At 41.5% G+C, this 19,553-nt stretch overlaps 1 protein-coding gene across 1 annotated transcript; it reads left to right on the top strand.

Moving 5' to 3' along the window:
* The first annotated feature begins 3,847 nt into the window (after nucleotides 1-3,847).
* PPIF (peptidylprolyl isomerase F) lies at nucleotides 3,848-18,356 on the top strand. Its single transcript, XM_045025127.1, has 6 exons — nucleotides 3,848-4,100; nucleotides 8,135-8,165; nucleotides 9,557-9,645; nucleotides 14,339-14,435; nucleotides 15,388-15,463; nucleotides 17,516-18,356. The coding sequence occupies exons 1-6, from the start codon at nucleotides 3,933-3,935 to the stop codon at nucleotides 17,649-17,651; spliced, it is 597 nt and encodes a 198-aa protein (XP_044881062.1). The 5' UTR covers nucleotides 3,848-3,932; the 3' UTR covers nucleotides 17,652-18,356.
* Nucleotides 18,357-19,553: the final 1,197 nt, after the last annotated feature.

Raw genomic sequence — 19,553 nt, forward strand, 5'->3', positions numbered from 1 at the left:
CAGCTTCTGTACCAGATGACTAGAAATAGCTAATGTGATACCAATTTAAACAAAGGCTCCAGAGGCAATCCTGACAATTACAGGCTGATAAGTCTAACTGCAGTACCAGGCAAATTGGTTGAAACTATAATAAAGAATAGAATTATCAACTACCTAGATGAACATGATTTGTTAGGGAAGAGCCAACACAGCTTTTGTAAAGGGAAATCATGCCTCACCAATCTATTAGAATTCTTTGAGGGGTCAACAGACATGTGGACAAGAGTGATCCAATGGATATAGTGTACTTGACCTTTCAGAAAACCTTTGACAAGGTCCATTCAAAAGGCTCTTAAGCAAACTGAGCAGTCATAGAATAAAGGAAGGTCCTCTCATGGATCAGTAACTGGTTAAGATACGAAGCAAAGGATAGGAATAAATGGTCAATTTTCAGAGTGGGGAGAGGTGAATAGCAGGGTTCCACAAGGATCAGTGCTGTTTAACATATTCAGAAATGATCTGAAAAAAGGGGCAAACAGTGAGGTGACAAAGTTTGTAGATACAAAATTACTCAAGATAGTAAAGTCCAAGGCAGACTGTGAAGATTACAAAGGGATCTCACAAAACTGGGTGACTGGTCAACAAAAGGACAGATGAAATTCAATGTTGATAAAGGCAAAGTTTGGAAAGGGATTGATAATAAGACAGAAAATATCATACTGCCACTACATGGTACGACCATATCTTGAATACTGCATGCACTTCTGGTCGCCACATCACAAAAAAGATATTTTAGAAATGGAAAAGGTACAGAGAAGGAAAAAAATTATTAAGGGTATGGAATGGCTTCAATAGGAAAAGAGATTAAAAAGACTGGGCCTGTTTTGCTTAGAAAAGAAACAAAGGGGGGGGGGGGGGATATGACAGAGGTCTACAAAATCATAAATTGTGTAGAGAAAATGAATAAGGAAGTGCTGTTTACCCCTTTACATAACATAACATAACCAAGGGTCACCCCATGAAATTAATAGGCAGCAGGTTTAAAACAAACAAAAGACAGTACTTCTTCACACAACACACAGTCAATCATCTCCTTGCCAGGGGATGCTGTGACGGCCAACACTATAAGATGGTTCTGGATGCAATCCCATGATCTGGGTATCCCTAAGCTTCTGACTGTCAGAGGCTGGGACTGGATGGCAGAGGATGGCTCGCTTGATAATTGTCCTGTTCTTTTCATTCCCTTTGAAGCATCTGGCATTGGCCACTGCTGGAAGACAGGATATTGGGCTAGATGGACAAATGGTCTAACCCAGTATGACTTGTCTTATGGAGGAGGAGGATGAAGTTTACTTACCTGCCATTGCATGAGGTCAACTGTAGTATTGCATTTGACCCAATGAGCCAAATTCACTCTGGTGCCCCTTCACTTACTTTACATTATATGATGGTATCTGGGAATACATGCCTTGAAGAAACTGGCAGTCAACCAGGGATGAATTTGACCAAATGTGCTCATAAGGGATTTCTCATAATCCTTCACAGTTTTATATTGTATCCTTGCCACTTATCCCATGGTTATCTTTTTCTTCAGAGTGACTTTGAAAGAAACTTTGTTGACAGCTTTTTGAAAATTCAGGTAAATTATGTCAATCAAGTCATCGTTAGCTGTTACTTTATTAAATTTTTTTAAAGAACTCTAGCAGGTCTGAGAATCACTGTTTCCCTTTATAGAAACTGCACTGCAATGTTTTTAAAAAGAGAAAAAGAAAGCGGGGGAATGATTTACTAAAGACCGCATCCTGCTACCAGTGAGAATTATTGGAAATGTTGCCTTTGATTTCAACGGAGTACAACAAGTCCCAAGAGAGCTTGTAGTAGCAGGAGATTTTGAAAATTTTGGCAAATGAACAGAAAATGGAAACTCAATGGGAGTAATTCTAAAATAATGGCTGAAATTTGCTAAAAAAGAGTTGGTAATATATTAGTAAATATTGTTGAACTAAATGTTACTAATTTAGGGTGAGGAACTGCAACTAAGATGCCAGATGGTGGCTTTTTGTTATTTTGTAAATTGTTAATCTTACTAAACAGAAACACAACTTTCCTTTATAAACCAGCATAACCTGGTGCACCATGACATGATATAATGACATACTGTATCATTGTAATAGTCTCTTAGGTAACAACAGGAAACTACATAGGATTAGGAAAGCACTTTAGTATCCTGGGCACCTGTGGAGCCTTCTGGATGTCTGTGATGTCACAGTCACATTACACACCTGGGTGTGACTGTTTTACTTATTTCTATTTATAAATACTGTTTCATAATAGGTAATAATATGTTCCAGTCAATGCATTTCTAAAGGGTTGCTGTACATCATGGGTAGCTAATTACTTTTCTTCTCTGACCTTGTGGCTCATCACACTACCCAATGTATGTGGTAATAACCAATTTAATTGCATTTCACATCTTAGTGCTCCAAGTGTGTGTCATCAGATGGTTGTTCTAGGACTCGGGAAATTAGTTGATGGCCTCTGTTTAGCTCTTAGTGGGTAGATTGCCAACTGTCTCAAAATCCACTTTCACCCTTGTGCATAGTCTCAGAAGAAAGTAGGACCCTGTCTTTGAGCTGGTCATTGCATGTCAAAATTGAAGCACCTTCTGGAGAAATTTGCAAAAAAAAAAAAAAAAAAGAAAAGAAAAAAAAAGCTGATGGTGTATCCCACTTTTGGGCACGCTAAAAATAATAATTATTATAAACATATTGGTCAGCGAAACTAGTTTAGGCCCTGACCCTGCATGTTGGTGGGCTGTCAATTGCAGAACTGGGGTGTTAGTTGGCAGAGTATATTCATTCCCTTGTTAACACTTAATGGTGATGGCTATTCAGTTTTTTGAACTAATATGATGACTCGCCCTTCTAAAAGTGGCAACTCTTAAGAACGTAGTTCTGTATGTATGGTAAGAAATTAAACATCTCCTGTGATCATGACAGAAATGGTCAAGAAAAAGGTGTATGGCAATGAGAACCAGGCCCTAAATTTCAGTTTGGCAATGCCCCTTTATGTGGAAACCAGCCAGAAACTCAACCTATTTCAGCCAGAAACTCAACCTAGGTTGAGCACTTTAAGTGGTGCTGGTTCTCTTTCCAGAGGTGAATTATGGTCGGTTTATGACCCTGAGTTCTACACCCCGTTCTGACAGAGTACCGGCATATTCTTTGTTCCAAACACTGACAGTCTCAGACTGCGGTTCTCAAACTTTTTTTTTATAGCACGACCCAGACCTCACTACCTAGACTGTCCCATTGCCGCCTTCTTTCCTAGTCACGAAGGTCTAACGCAGTGGCAATTCTAGCAATTGCTTCCATAGAAAAGTAGCATTAGGAAAGTATTTAATGTATTTTTAACTGTCCGATGTGATTTAACCGTTGGAAAGATGGAGGCAGACAGGGGCAGCACCATGGGACCCGCCAGCCTGCCACACACCCCTGTGTGGGAATCTCAGATCTAAACAGTTGAGCTGTCGAGTCTGAATCACGTATTAGTTACTAGCCCAGGGTGGCAGGGGTCTGTCTAGGATCCGGCCGTTGTTCAGGTGGGGTTCAGGTGAGGCAGCAGGGCCAGGGCTGTCACAGACTGGCAAGAGCAGTGTTTTCTCTGCCCTTCATCCCAGCTCCCCACGCTGCCCAGCTCTCCCTGGTTCCCCCCATTTCCTACCTGCCTCTTCCCTGCAGCAGGGGCCTGGCCCGTGCCCCGGGCAGCTGGAGCGGGACCTCCCACCTGGCCGCCTCCTCCTGGCGCTTCCCGCCTCTAGAGGCGCTGCGGAGGCTCCCGGCGGAGGCCATAAAAAGCGCCGCAGCGGCGGCCCCACAGTGTTTGGCGGCCCCGCTCGCCCCCTTTCGCAGCGCAGCGAGCCGGCCGCGCGCGCACTGCTCCGCCGCGCCAGCATGTCAGCGCTGAGCTCCGCCCGCCGCCTGCTCCTGCTGCGCCCGCCGCAGCTCGCCTGCCCGCGGGCCGCCCGGAGCCGGGGCTGCAGCAGCGCCAGCCCGCGGAACCCGCTGGTCTACCTGGACGTGGGAGCCGACAACCAGCCCCTGGGGCGCGTCGTGCTGGAGGTAGCCACCCCCCACCCCTTGCTCCCGGCCGGCGAGGCACTGCTGGGAGTCAGCCGGAGCAGCCCCCGGCCTGCTCCAGGCTCCTGCAGCGGGCTGGGGCGAGGGGTGAGGGAGACCCCGGCTCGGGGTGATGGTGCCCGAAGCAGGCTGGGAATCCCCGAGAGCCGGCGGGAGAGTGTTCCTGGCTTCGCCACGGGCCGGCGGTGTGACCTTGGGCGAGTTCCGGCTGCTCCCTGAGCGCGCCCGGCCAAGGAGCTCGGGGGGGAGGCAGCTGTAGAAAGCCCGCTGGGAATCGGGATTCCAATAAGGATTGTTATCTGGAAAGAGTGTTTGCTCCAGATCTGGACCACCTGTATCGTGCCCAGCTGCTACGGGAATAATTGCCTTACAAATAGCCACCTAAACACTCTCCCCGAACGCCTTTGAATTGCCAGGCCTGTGTCTCGCACGCACAGGGAGTGTGTGGTAGGGACATTGTCTAGTATCAAATTATGCAACAGGACAGTCCCCATCACTGCCCTTTAGAGGTCACTGGCAGGCTGAGTTCTTATTATTTACTTTGCATTTACCAAGGTCGCACAGTAAGTCCGACCAGAGCTGGGAGTGCACACCAGATATCCAGACTCCCAGTCCTGTGCCTTAATTGCTAGACCAGGCATCCTTTCAGTATATGTCCCCTCCTGTCCCCTCTCCTGCTGCTGAATGCCTGTTCTAGGCAGTGCCAGAAGGAATTGGTTTAATATTGGGTTTATAAAGTGGCTCAGACAAAGCTGGCTATCCAGACTTATTTGTTTGTTGATTTACTTTAAATTGATGAGGTGGGGGCAAAAAGTCCTGTCCTAGAGGAGATGAGTGCCTGGTTTTGAAAGTGACACAAGTAAGGTCATGACTGGCAGAGGAGCAGACTTTACCACATGAGCAGAACTGTCATTTACCAAGGGAGAGCAGCAAAATGTAGGAACAGGAAATGTGATTGAGTAGGGTATTGCAAGTGTATACTCCCTAGCCAAACTCAAACAGCAAAACCCCCACCTGGTGTTGTTTGAGAGATTCTACGAAGGAGAATTTTACAATCTTAACTACTCCACTGTATCAGTAGTTATGTACTTTCTCATAGCTGAGTTCCTGAAGACAGAGCAACAGTTCATTGTGTGCTCAATATGTACCCAATCTACTGAAATTCAAGCTGTAAAGTTTTAGTAACTTCCACAGACTTTGGGTCCTCTTATTTTATCTCCCACTTCCACTCCTCCCAAAATCCTATTTCTTAAACTTAATTTCAGTATGAAACTGAAACAGCCCACTTCCTGTGTGTGGCTATTATTGTTTAACGTTCTCACTCTCTGGTAGGGCAGTTGAGAACTCTTCAGTGGTAGGCTTCTGGCATTATATGTGTTGTTTGTCTTCTTTCAGCTTAAGAGCTTTGTTAAGGCTGGCTTCTTTAAGGTGAAGTATGAAAAATACCTGTAATGGTCATAGAAATTGTGGAGAGAGGGACAACTATGAAAGGTCATGGGAATGAGTATGTTTGTAATACACACAGAAAATGATCCATCTGTTTTTGCTTTCTCAGTTTTCTGTTGGGTTATTATGCCCCCACAATTTCTGTTGGAGAAGTTAAATAATGCATCGAGAGAGAGAGATCAGTAATACTGGTTTGCTTCAACTGTTAATCTTTGAACTAAGAGGCAAGTTTGGACTAAAATGCTTTGAAGAAAAATTCTGAATTTTTAAATTGATTAAAAACAAAATAGGCTTAAATTGCATATAGTAAGCAAAGTGTTTCCAAAATAATAAAACACCAGAAACTCTATTTCAGTTGTCCATAACTGCCTTTCCAGCTGCAGTCCTCAGTATAGCTTGAGAGTACTTGAGACTTTTGGGTATGTAGCTATTGTCTTTCTTTCTCATAGGCTTCTGAGTTTTTAGCTGCTTTATGGATGTATTTTTAACAAATAAATGTTTAGGGTTGGCTGCTTTTCCTTTATTTTGTGTTTTGTATTCAGGTTAAGGGAATGGTGTTTACCATTCTGGTTCCTTGTCTTGTTTCCTGGAGGTGTTGTCCCAGTTCCTATGCTTTGCATTAGGATCCTGCAGGATTACACTCTACAAGTTTGTGCAGCTGCTGTCTTTCACATCCACTCAACCACCCAAGTGGTTGTTTGCTAGGTCATAATAATTCACAGATACTGAAAAATCTTTGCCAGTAAAGCTATAGAAACAGAAAAATCATAGCACGTATTACTCCTGTGATAGTCATGACAAATACTGAATCTATAATAGTGATATATCACTTATATCATTAGTACCTGTTTGTGAACACATTGCGTAGGACTGAAATGTTTATGCTTCAGAATATGAAGACAAGAGACTGTCACGTTCCATTTTGATTGATATTGATAGAAAGTTCATCACAACTTTCTTGCCCACCCATCCGTAGGTTTCTTTTGATGTAGCACATGAGGGTTCAAATGCTCCCTCAAAGAAGGGTTTCCATGTGGCCAAAACCTTTGTTAAAAGTATTGCTGTGAAAACTAACCAAAACCAAATAGTCTTCACATTGTCTTGACTAGAGGGACTTCTGGTAAAAATACCATTGTGCAAATAGATCATTACCAGATAGTCTTCTCTTTGGTATCATAAAATCATTCCTATAAATTGGATGGGATTATAAAGATAGCATCTTAGTGGGACTGAATGTTAAGGCAACAAGAGGAAGTCAGCGTGCTTGGCTGTAGCGTGGTCATAGTTGCATGGTCTTTCAGTGACTGTACTTGTGTGGCAATAGTGTTATCCTTGTGAGTAACTGTTGAGAACATATTACAGGGTCCCCCTCTGTGTTGAACTGCAGAGGATATGAGTCTGTGGGTATGTCTACACTACCCGCTGGATCGGCGAGTAGCGATCGGTTTATCGGGGATCGATATATCGCGCCTCATCTACACGTGATATATCGATCCCCAAACGTGCTCTTGTCGACTCCGGAACTCCACCAGGCCGAGCAGCGGTAGCGGAGTCGACGGGGAGCCATAGCTGTCGATCCCGCACCGTGAGGACGGGAGGTAAGTCGAAATAAGATACTTCGACTTCAGCTACGCTATTCACGTAGCTGAAGTTGCATATCTTACATCGACCCCGCCCCCTAGTGTAGACCAGGCCTGTTAAAGCCCCAGCTAGAGAGTTTTGGTCATGCTTTTAGTTCTGGAGGCTCCCAGTTCAGTCCTGGTGTGTCAGCCAAGATAACTGCCGTTGCACTTGCAGATCCGATACGTGCCCTGCGTGGATCTGGCAACGCCTGCATCTCACAAGGAGATCTGTCTCTGCTCTAATTTGGGGTCTAAGTTGATTGAGGGACAATATGTACCTGAGAACAATCATGTACACTTTTTTGCAGATGGTCACTGGTCTAAAAAATCTATGCTGGCTGTAATGGCGAGATTTTTAGTGTATACAAAAGTACTTCCTGTAAAATCTTTAGAAATGAAGACTTATTAATTTGACTGTGTGAGACTTTAGGAATCAATTTTAGGTGTGCAAGTCTGCTCTTCTTTCAGTTCCTGCTACCTCAGTTTCCCTAATATAACTATTTTTAAGCAGGTTTAAAAGTTTGGTCTCTGCTGGAAGTAATTTAATTGCAATGATAGTCCAAAATAATTTTGGTCAGTGATCCGGAGTGTTTCCAGTCAAATTTCAAATTCTTCCTGAATTTCATGTTGTATTGTTAATAATAGTTCTTAAATACAACTTCAGTCAGTCTTAAATGACTGACCAGAGGCCCAACAAAAAATAGTTGCTTCAAAGAGGTGGTCTTTAATTACTGGTCAAACCACATTATTGCAGAAACTATTAGGCTATGTTAAAATGGTTGTTTAGGAAATAGGGTGGCTTGTTGTATAATACAAGGTCATCCTTAGTACAGGTCTCCCCCTCTTTGCATTGGTTTAGTTCATGAAACAGATGTAGGTATCTTTTTAACTTTGTTCATGTCTATTTTGTTATGTAAAAGCTGACTTGTTGTGTCTCTCTCTCAACAGCTGAAAGCTGATGTGGTTCCAAAGACAGCTGGTAAGAAAGTGTTTTGAGAGTTTCATACTTTGTGATTTTAAGATTTAGATTAGATTGGGGTGGGGGGGAGATGCATTTTCCCCTCCAGTTTCATTCAAAATTAAAGCTTTAGAGAAACTTTAGCTGAATAGTTGGTTGGAAAATATTAATGTATGTTTTGTCACACATTTTTCTAATTTTTTTCCCGACACAGTGGGGTTAACTTTCATGCACAGGCAAGGTAGTGATGTGTTTTGGTTACCAACACTGGACAAAAATGTTTAATAAAAATAAAACATGCACTTCTTTCACTGAAATCCAAAGTAACAACAAATTGGAGGAATTGTGGAGTGGGGACAGTGTGGTTTGGGAGATAGGTAATGGGATATAGACTTTTACCCTTTCACCTCTAAGTTGGTTTCAATCCTCCTATCCTGTTAGTGATCAAAAGTTTTTTCTTTGCGGGCTCTTCGATGACCCAAGTGAACTTAAGTCTTTAAAGCATGATTTGAGGACTTCAGTAACTCAGCCAGAGGTTATAGGTCTGTTACAGGACTGGGTGGATGAGGATCTGTGGCCTGCCATGTGTAGGAGGTCAGACTGGATGATCATGATAATCCCTTCTGACCTTAGGCTGAGTTGGTTGTCTTGGTCTACTTCCTAGTAGACAAGTATCCATGGGGAAAATACCACTTTCACAACTGGTAGCAAGAGCAAAGGTTTAAAAGGCATGGAGACTGAAATCTCACTCCTAGAGGTGTTACTTCAAACTGAGATTAAGGGCAAATCTACACTACAAAATTAAGTCGACCTAATTTTGATGTACAGCCACCTCAGTGATTGAATTGCTTTTGCATGCCCAAATTACTCTCCTTGTGCCAGCAGTGAGTGTCCTCACCAGGACTCCTTGCACTGATTTAACTGTCAGTGTGGGGCATTGTGGGATGGGTCTGAAAGGCAGCAACAGTCGATGTAAGCAACACAGTGTCTGCACTGACACTGCATCGACCTAACTATGTAGACCTAAACTCAACATCTTTCACGGACGTGGAGTTACATCACTGTAGTTGGCGAGTTACATTGGTGGGAGCTACGTTTTAGTTTAGATGCTTGCAGAGTTAGGTTGAAGTAAGCTGCTTTCTGTCACCCTAACTGTAGTGCAGTGTTCCCTCTAATTTTACCCACACCTATGTGGAATGAATTGGTGCACATAACAAAATTCATGTGGTGGGGGTGGGGGCCGAGAGGTTTGGCGTGTGGGAGGTGAGGACTCTGGGGTGGGGCAGAGGATTGGGGTGTGAGGGCTGATGTGGGACCTAAATTACCTGCCAGTTTATTTTAATTTGGTTGTCGGGTACTGTATAATGCTGATGTTACATGATAGTACTTCATATATGTTTTTGTTTTACCAGAAAATTTCAGAGCTCTTTGTACCGGTGAAAAGGGTTTTGGGTATAAAGGCTCCACCTTTCACAGAGTGATTCCTTTATTTATGTGCCAGGTAATGTAACCTTTAGTATTTTCACCAACTTTTATTTTGGGAAACATATTATGACGGATCTATTATACTGAATTCTGATATCTGGTTAAGAATGATTTTTATTTGTATTAGAACACAAGTTTAATACTGACTTTTAAATAGTTTTGCTGTGTAACCTCTTAACAGCAGAAGGAAGATATGACAATGTGCCTTGCATTTCTGATCCTGTGCTACACAACAGCCATAGCAACATCGGTTTGTACAACTAAATGCAAATACCACTCAGACTGCTTTAGAAATCCTGACTTCAGGAGCTGTGCTTTTGTGTAGTGATGTATTATATATAACAAGTGGTGTGCTCAGTAAAATGGCTCTTGGTTAGGAAAACAGTCTGTGTGTAGAATTATAATCAGTGTAAAGTAGCACATATGAGATAAGAGAACAATGTACCCGTTCTTTCTTTGCTGACAACATCTTGTTAAGCTATATTATATTTGCTGTTGATATACAGGCATTTAAAATAAAACAATCAGAGGATTCCTATGAACACCTCACCTGGGGGAAAAAAGAACACCTACTGTGTTTTCCAAGTAAATAGGCTGACTCACTAAAAGAATACTTGGTGTCTTAAGAGATTTTGAATGTGGCAATTACTTCTAATTTGAAGACTGAATCATTCCAAACTGATATAAATAATACACAGACATGACAGTGATCCTGTTTAAAATAAAGTGTATATAGGCTTTTGGAGGAGAAATTAATCACCTATCTGTTTTGTATGGATGCTGTATTAACATTCCATGATGCTGTGCATAACAGTAGGGGTTTGTTCCATTGCACTTGGACAAAATTCCCCCCGCCCCTAATTGCTGCAGTGAACTGGATACTTGGGTGCTTTCTCTCACCCCAGTGAAGGCTGCATTTCAACAGTAGTGTATTTATAGAGTTTTTGAATGGCTTTGATTTATTTGAGATGAAAGGCTTTATAAACTTGTAAATAATTGCTGTTATTAATCGATAACCTTGGAGGCACTTGGATCTTGAGCAAAGAACTGTATTTAAAATTTAAAAAAATACCAAAAAGAAAACATTCTTATGTTGTCCTACTTTTGATAAGGAAAAGTGGACAAATATGCTGCAGTAGACTGACTTTATTTTGAAAATGCATGGTGGTGGAGGAGGAGGAGAAGAAGCAAGGTCTAGACTATGACCTGGGGTCAGGAACTTAAAAATATTGATTGCTGCTTCACCACTAACTTACATAGTTCTATGTGGGGGAGGGATAGCTCAGTGGTTTGAGCATTAGCCTGCTAAACCCAGGATTATGAGTTGAATCCTTGAGGGAGCCATTTGGGGATTGGTCCTGCTTTGAGCAGGGGGTTGGACTAGATGATCTCCTGAGGTCCCTTCCAACCCTAATAATCTATGATTCTATGATCCAAATCATATAGTCCCTATTGCCTCTGTTTGCCTATTTGTAAAATGGGAAAATTAGTTGCCTGTCTCTCAGAAGTGTTGAGATGATGAGTTAGTGTTTGTACAGTGCTCTGTATTTGTTACAGATATGTAACTGCTGCTATATGCTTCAAGACCGATATAATAATTTTAGGACAATTTTCCTTTTAACATTCTAAAGCTGGTGGGAATAGTGAAGGCCATTCCACTTGTAGGAGGTGCAGTGTTAGTGTGATGCAGCCTGACGAATACACCTAATTAAAGGTTGCCATATACTTTACTTTGCAATTCAAATGCCTCTTGATGATACACAGCATGTAAAGCATGCTTCTGGGATTACACAAGAATTACTACACTATTATGTAAAGTACAACTTTGGGCTGCTCAAGGCAATCTTGAAAATGTGAGTGTCATACACAATATCTTATGATTCCAAAGAATATAAGAGCTACCATACTGGGTTAGACTATGATCCATCTTGCCCAGTATTGTATCTTCAATACTGTCCTGTGCCAGAGCTTTAGGGGAGATTTGAAAAGCAATTATAAAGTGATCCACCCCTGTCTTCCACTCCCAGCTTCTGGTAGTCAGAGGTTTTAGACCTGCCCCAAGCATGGGGTGGCATCTGACCATCTTGGCCAATAGCAATTGATGGACCTATTTTTCCATGAACTTTTCCAATCCTTTTTTGAACCCAGTTATACTTATGGCCATCACAACATCCTGTGGCAATGAGTTCTACGAGTTAGTTGTTTGTTGTGTAAATAAGTACCTCCTCGTACTTGTATTATACCTGCCACCTTTTAATTTTATCAGGTGACCCCAGTAAATAACACTTCTCTATTCACTTTTTCCATACTTTTCATAATTGTATAGACCCCTATCATATCCCCCTTAGTCATCCCTCTTCTAAGATGAAGTGCTCTATTCTTTTTAAGTCTCTGCTCATATGGAAGCTGCTCCATACGCTTGATCATCTTTGTTGCCCTTCTCTGAACCTTGTCCAGTCTACCATATCCTTTTTCAGATGGGTTTTAAAGTACTGGACACAGTATTCAAGGTGCTGGCACACCATGGATTTATATAGTGGCATTATGATATTTTCTGACTTATTTTCTATCCCTTTCCTAATAGTTCCTAACATTCTGTTTGCAAGGATTAGCTTTCATTTGCAGCAGTGTGCTTGGCACTGTACATACATAAGTCTCAGTCTGTGTCCTGAGGAACATTCAGACTGTGGTAGTTACAAGGCAGATAAAACAGGTCAGGTAGATGACACATCAGGTGATCCTATGAATTAGGATTAATTGCCTAACAACTTTTGTCCTGTAAAAGAGAAGCTATCGGGGGCTTGATAAGAACATAAGAAAGGCCGTACCGGGTCAGACCAAAGGTCCATCTAGCCCAGTATCTGTCTACCGACAGTGGCCAATGCCAGGTACCCCAGAGGGAGTGAACCTAACAGGCAATGATCAAGTGATCTCTCTCCTGCCATCCATCTCCATCCTCTGACGAACAGAGGCTAGGGACACCATTCTTACCCATTCTGGCTAATAGCCATTTATGGACTTAGCCACCATGAATTTATCCAGTCCCCTTTTAAACATTGTTATAGTTCTAGCCTTCACAACCTCCTCAGGTAAGGAGTTCCACAAGTTGACTGTGCGCTGCGTGAAGAAGAACTTCCTTTTTTATTTGTTTTAAACCTGCTGCCTATTAATTTCATTTGGTGACCCCTAGTTCTTGTATTATGGGAATAAGTAAATAACTTTTCCTTATCCACTTTCTCAACATCACTCATGATTTTATATACCTCCATCATGTCCCCCCTTAGTCTTCTCTTTTCCAAGCTGAAGAGTCCTAGCCTCTTTAATCTTTCCTCGTATGGGACCCTCTCTAAACCCCTAATCATTTTAGTTGCCCTTTTCTGAACCTTTTCTAGTGCTAGAATATCCTGCTGTCTCTACGAAAACTCCCATTCAGCTCCAAGTGTGACTAGATAGAATCAGATCTTCTTTCTTAATTTAAAACTACAAAAGCAAAATGTTTGGATTAAGACTCCCGCAGTATCTGAATCTCTTCCATTGAGGGTAGGAAGTCTGCCAGTACTGCATACTCACCAGGTGAATCTTCAGTACCCCTGTATTGAAGTGGTGAATAAAATATCCATTGGGGACCTTCTTTCCTGCAAAGTTATCCTAATTGTGAACTCAACTGGAAAAAGGGAGTGAAAGTTTATAAAATTGTTACAAGAACCTATAACAAATGAGAAGCCTTTTGGGGGGAGGAATTATCAGAAGCAACTGTCTGACAACTGCTGACTGAGAAATGGGCAGAGGACAGGAGCAAGGTGTATGATCCTTTCTGCCACCCCCATCATTTTGTGGTACTCTGGGCCTTCATCCTAATCCTGACCAGACCAAGCCAGAGAGAGGGGGACCCAGATGACCTAGCCACCTTCAGTGGCTCTGGCTAACTGGGATGTGAGACTTTGCCACTGATTCCCACTCTCACACATGTCCTTTTTCTTCCCCACTTTATTTCTTCTCTTTCCTAACCCTCTCCTTTTGCCTTCTGTCTAATAAGGGTCAATGCTGGTACGAGTTTCCCAGGTCTCAGAGTGGCTAATAAGACCAAGTGCCATGTATTTGTTTTTCCAGCAGTGAGGTGGCAAGTAAACATTGACCCAAGACAGAAGCTGTATTTTCTATCTTTGCTATTCTTTTCTCCATCTTGTGTGGGTTTGTCTTATTTTGACTTATAGGAAACAGGACTGGGATTTTAACAAAAACAGCACAAGCCCATCTCAATTAACTTCTCTTTTTCCCCAAAAAGGACAGTTATTTCCATCTTTAATACCATCTAAAAGACCGTCGAATGATGGTTTTGGTTTTTTCCCTTTAAGGACTCCCTATAGCTAAAGGGAACAAAGATGTTAAAATGAAAGCCCAACTTAATACTTTATATTTCAAATGTGTTAACTGTTTTTCCTTCATTTCTATATCTTTAATAAAAGCTTTAAAATTTTTAATCATGTGTTTGCTGTGGTACTAAGCAGGATGAGGTCTCTGTATACTAAAGCCTGAACCTTGCTTAACGTTGTTTAATGTTGGATGGTGACAGGGTCATATTAACTCCTTTGGGCCCGTATATTCCATGTACATTTTAATTACAACAGTGGGTATATTTTTAATAGCACCCGTTCTAGTATAAAATGCAACCTGTACATTAGTAGAGTTAAAAACCACTTACGTTTCAGGCTGGGGACTTTACCAACCACAATGGCACAGGAGGAAAATCTATTTACGGCAGTCGATTTCCAGATGAAAATTTCATACTTAAGCATGTTGGACCCGGTAAATAAACTTATTCCTCTTCCCTTCTGCTGAGTAACCTATAATGATTGTTACCTGTAGAAAATATCATTTTAAGGAGCACATATGTGAGGTGGGTGAGGTACTTGATCGTTACAAAAAGGTCATTGAGGTGGTGTTGAAGTGGTGAGGTGTTACTAGTTCAGCTGTGCTAGTATACAGTGATCATGTAGACAGCCTATGATGGGTGACAGTCAGATCCTCACACCTCTTACCTGCAGTTTGCTTTAAGTGGATGCTATGCAAATTATCATAGCCTAACGTGATTATGTTCTGTTTTGTGTTTACAAACTCCCAAATGTGGAACAACTCTTTTTGTAATGCAATGGAATTTAGCTAAGTTTTCTGTTTTGTGAATCTCCTGACTTGAATTTTTACTCAGAGTGAAATGAAGTCGGTCATGGGTCTATCTGACTGGTCACTATGGTGTTGGCTGTCCACCGGCTAGATGGTGTGGAAGGGAGCACAAAAGCTTTTAGCCAAAAGATCAGTTATACCCCCACAGACCAATTATAACCAACTATAGCCAAAAAAGCAGGTGGATGTGGGAGTGGGGGAGGGGGAAGAATCCAGTCATCTAGGAACATACACTTAGGAAATGTCTGTGCAATTCTAACCTATCCGACAGTTCCATTTATCATGGAGACCAAGTCAGTGCTGGTTTTCCCTATTTACCATGCAAGCCACGAAAGACGCTACAAGGTAGGAGCCACTTTCAGGGTCCCAGTGGGAGATGAACTAGCTTCATACTACCATTGCTGGAGGAGAGAGGACAGGCCAAGGAAAGGGTGGGACATTAGCAGCCGGGTTGAAGCAAAATGCCTCCCCCCTATTCCGCATCTCTACTAGCTTTACGTATGCAAAGGAAAAGTGCGTTTTCTCTGCAGCACGTTTTTCAGATGAATATATCGCTAATACATTCATGTTTTTGCAGGTATACTCTCAATGGCCAATGCAGGACCCAATACAAATGGGTCTCAATTCTTCATTTGCACTGCCAAAACTGACTGGTAAGTTTTCCATAGAAATACATGTGGTAACACTTAACCCATGGGTCTGCAGTTTTTTAAAATGTATCTACATTAATTGCTTTGTCATTACAAGCCGTGCAGTTCTGCAGAGCTGTTGCTTAGCCAACTGGCTAATCAGCAGTTCTGCAGAAAAGAACCTGGGGATTACAGTGGATGAGAAGCTGGATATGAGTTAGCAGTGTGCCCTTGTTTCCAAGAAGGCTAACGGGCTTCATATTGGGCCTCATTAGTGGGAGCATTGCCAGCAGATCGAGGGAAGTGATTATTCCCCTCTATTCAGCACTGGTGAGGCCACATCTGGAGTATTGCATCCACTTTTAGGCCCCCCACTACAGAAAGGATGTGGACAAATTGAAGAGAGTCCAGCGGAGGGCAATGAAAATTATTAGAGGGCTGGGGCACATGACTTACAAGGAGAGGCTGAGGGAACTGGGCTTGTTTAGTCTGCAAAAGAGAAGAGCAAGGGGGGATTTGATAGCAGCCTTCAACTACCTGAAGGCGGGGTTCCAAAGAGGATGGAGCTCGGCTGCTCTCGGTGGTGGCAGATGACAGAACAAGGAGCAATGGTGTCAAGTTGCAGTGGGGGAGGTCTAGGTTGGATATTAGGAAACACTATTTCACTAGGAGGGTGGTGAAGCACTGGAATGGGTTACCTAGGGAGGTGGTGGAATCTCCATCCTTAGAGGTTTTTAAGGCCCAGCTCGACAAAGCCCTGGCTTGGATGATTTAGTTGCTGCTGGTCCTCCTTTGAGCAGGAGGTTGGACTAGATGACCTCCTGAGGTCTCTTCCAACCCTAATATTCTATGATTCGGGGAGGTTGGAGGAAACTGAAGACATAAGGGAGATAAATCAAACAGTTGATGTTGCTCTCTGCCTTTGAATGGGTCCAGTAAGATGTTTTTTTTCTATTATAAAATGAAGGCATCATGTTGATTTTTATTCTCATTTTCTTTGGATGCAGTAGCATACCTCTTGCTGTTTCCAGCACACTTCAGTATTATCTCCCTCATTGCTGGAACAAGACTTTGCTTTTTACAAGTCCAAAACTGATTAGCATCGGTAGAGCAGAGTGAAGCCATAGGTCAGGAGTGGCAATTCAGAAAAAAGAGGCAGCCTTAACCAAATATTTACCCTGTGAGTTGTGACCTTAAATTTCTCCATCACTTCCTAGGAAAATTCTGTTTGAGCCAGAAGCTGTAAACATAAGTTAATGAGATGAATGTGGGTGAACATGGGTGGAGGACTGCTCTCCATTGCATGTTTAAAAGTTTACTTTTTTTAAACTTCTAAAGAAATTGCAAGTGATTCTGGACACTGGGACTACTTCACTAAGCATTATGTGAGTCAGAAAATATAAAACCTTGGTTAGCGGAAGGTTCATGCATCTCCCTACCCCCCACCCCCTCCCACCCCTGCCACATAGTTCAATAACAATCTTGTAAGTGTATTGAGACATCCTACAAAACTGCAGGATAGTAACGAATGCAATGTATGCTTTCCCCTCCCCTCCCATGCAAAAAATTCCATGGACAAATTCTCACTGTAGCCCCATGATGTATAGAACGCTTACTGACAAGTGGAGATAGAAAGATTAAGTGATTTGGTCTACTGCTCCTGCCATCTGGAACACATTTTCTGTAGCTCTCTGCCTCATTGTGTCAGTATGTTTTGCTCCAATATTTAAGACCTTCTCCTTGCCCACCCTCCTCAACTATACCACTTCCCTTCTATATCCATCTCCCTCTGCTATTGGTACTTAAGGCTTGCAACCTGACATGCTTTACGTTTTTAAGTAATGGGCACTACGCAAGATAAGGTCATTATGCTGCTAACCTTTATTCATGTGAGGAAGGGCCTGTAGGATCAGGTCCTAAAGCTATATTGTATTGTTTTACTTTTTTGGTAAGTAGAGTTGGTCAGAATGTCATCAGCTAGTCTGAATATGCATTCATATTCAGCATCCCCCTTACTTTCAGTGTGTACTTAGTTTAATATTGCTTTTACTTACACTTATTTATTACTTATTACAGGCTAGATGGAAAACATGTTGTGTTTGGCCATGTAAAGGAAGGAATGGAAGTTGTGAAAAAAATCGAAAGCTTTGGCTCCAAGAATGGAAAGACATCAAAAAAGATTGTCATTACTGACTGTGGTCAGCTGTCGTAACCCACTGCCTGTAACTCAGGAGAACTTAGATGCTGTGAAAAAGAAAAATGAGGAAGAAGCAAATCTGATTTCACTTTTAGGGTTGTTAATTGCTGATGTGAAAATATATTTATTTCTGTTAAAGATAATTCATTGATACTATGATCAGGGACAATAGAAATGTGAGGAACTCTAGTTAAAAATCCATTCATCTTATTGTGGGTAGGGTCTAGAGAATCCACATTTTTCTGTCAACTTGGCCCTACTTTTACATTGTTGTATAGTATTATTTACTAAGAACAATGAGGATTTTCTTAAACTATGTATTAATGTGTTAAACTAAACTACCAAAATAGAGGCTGTCAGGCCAAGTTTGGTAGAGAACCCCATAGTATCCTGCACGCTGAAGTGCAGTCATTCAACACTGTATTTGGCAGCAATATGAATATTAATTTTGTCATGTGTTACGAGGAACATTGTGAGCCTTATCAGAATATTTGAAAGATTATCTTGTTGTCGACTTGGCTAGTCAGTGTTTTCACCCTTCTCTATTTCAAATTAATGTAAAGTTTGTGTTTGACAAATACATTCAGGTACAGGGGATAATTCACTAGCTGGATATTTCAGGCAGTAGGCAACAGTGAAGTAATTATGGATGTTGCATTTAAACTTTTGTAATTGGGGTTAAAATGCTTCATTAAGATGAAATAAAGAATGCTGCATTTCCTGCATTGCTATGTTTCATTCCTGTCTGGTTGCAGACCTGAAGTCGTGTTGATAAAGCAAATTACTTAATGCTCTCAAGGCTATCTCTGCAACCAGAAGGGCTAGAATCTTCTTTCTGCAAAAGATGACAAAACTTACAATGCAACTTAAATCCATGAATTTTTATTGTCTTGGACCATTGCTAATTCTTCAACAGGGGGGGGGGGGATGGAACTTAAGACCTAAAGTATCTTGTATCTAAGTTAATTGATCAAATTAACTTTTTGCTTTACATTACATTAAACTGAGTTGGTGGGCATGCTACCACAGCTCCAGTCGTTTACTTGATAGAATCAAGAGATAACCAGAGCTGATCAAGTGACTTTTTTTGTACTGTAACTGCAAACTAACCTGCAGTGCAGCTCTACTCTGAAACCTGACTAGGTAAAAATAGGAGCAGATTTGTTCCCAGGGTGTATTCAGAATGCTATCCCAAATGACAAATAAGTTTTACTGCTTTTTGTTTCTGCTAGCCCGTCAGAGCCAACTCTTCTTGGGGATTAGCTGGATTCTGTTTCTTCTGGTGCATCAGCAACAGAATTGCTAATTTAAAATTGGTTACTCCAGTGTAACTGAGGCCTGGTTTAATCTGCAGAACCATTATTAGTGGACTTGATATGTGAGAAGGAAAGAATCCAGATGGACTGATGGGAGTTCAGCAAGAGTTTTCAGGGCTGGCAGTTAGAAAATACATCTTTTCACTTGTAAACTGTGTACATCTGATAGGGAAGCATTGAGAAATAATGATGATAAAACCTTATAATGACATTTCTAGAGTCACTTAAACTGCTAAATATATAGGTATTAGTGGTGGAAGAAGCGCCTTGGTGGCTGGTACAATAATTATTCAGGAAATAAAAATAAAATGTGAAGGCTCTTTCCAAATGTGAGTTAATGTCCATCATATAGAACAACAGTATGCAAGTTTAAAATGTATCTTTCACTAGATCAATGTCTTTTTAGGTAATTGAAGATTACATACATTTGTGTATGTGTGTGATGGAATTTCAAGTATAATTTCACAGAAAATGGGACTGAACAGCTTATTATAGTTCCACTATTGATTTTTCTTTTGAAATGTTTTTTAAATATTAATTTTAACTGTTTTAGCTAATGTTGAATTTTGACATACAAATGAAGGGAACAAAATATTTTATG

Source organism: Mauremys mutica, chromosome 7, assembly GCF_020497125.1.
Source record: "Mauremys mutica isolate MM-2020 ecotype Southern chromosome 7, ASM2049712v1, whole genome shotgun sequence".
NCBI lineage: Eukaryota > Metazoa > Chordata > Testudines > Geoemydidae > Mauremys > Mauremys mutica.

Bases quoted from the DNA above. Each gene is read 5' to 3' on its own strand.
- PPIF (XM_045025127.1), top strand. From the start codon at position 3,933: ATGTCAGCGCTGAGCTCCGCCCGCCGCCTGCTCCTGCTGCGCCCGCCG. The intron at 9,646-14,338 runs GTAATGTAACCT...CTTACGTTTCAG, and splicing joins TTCCTTTATTTATGTGCCAG to GCTGGGGACTTTACCAACCA. The intron at 15,464-17,515 runs GTAAGTTTTCCA...TACTTATTACAG, and splicing joins TGCACTGCCAAAACTGACTG to GCTAGATGGAAAACATGTTG.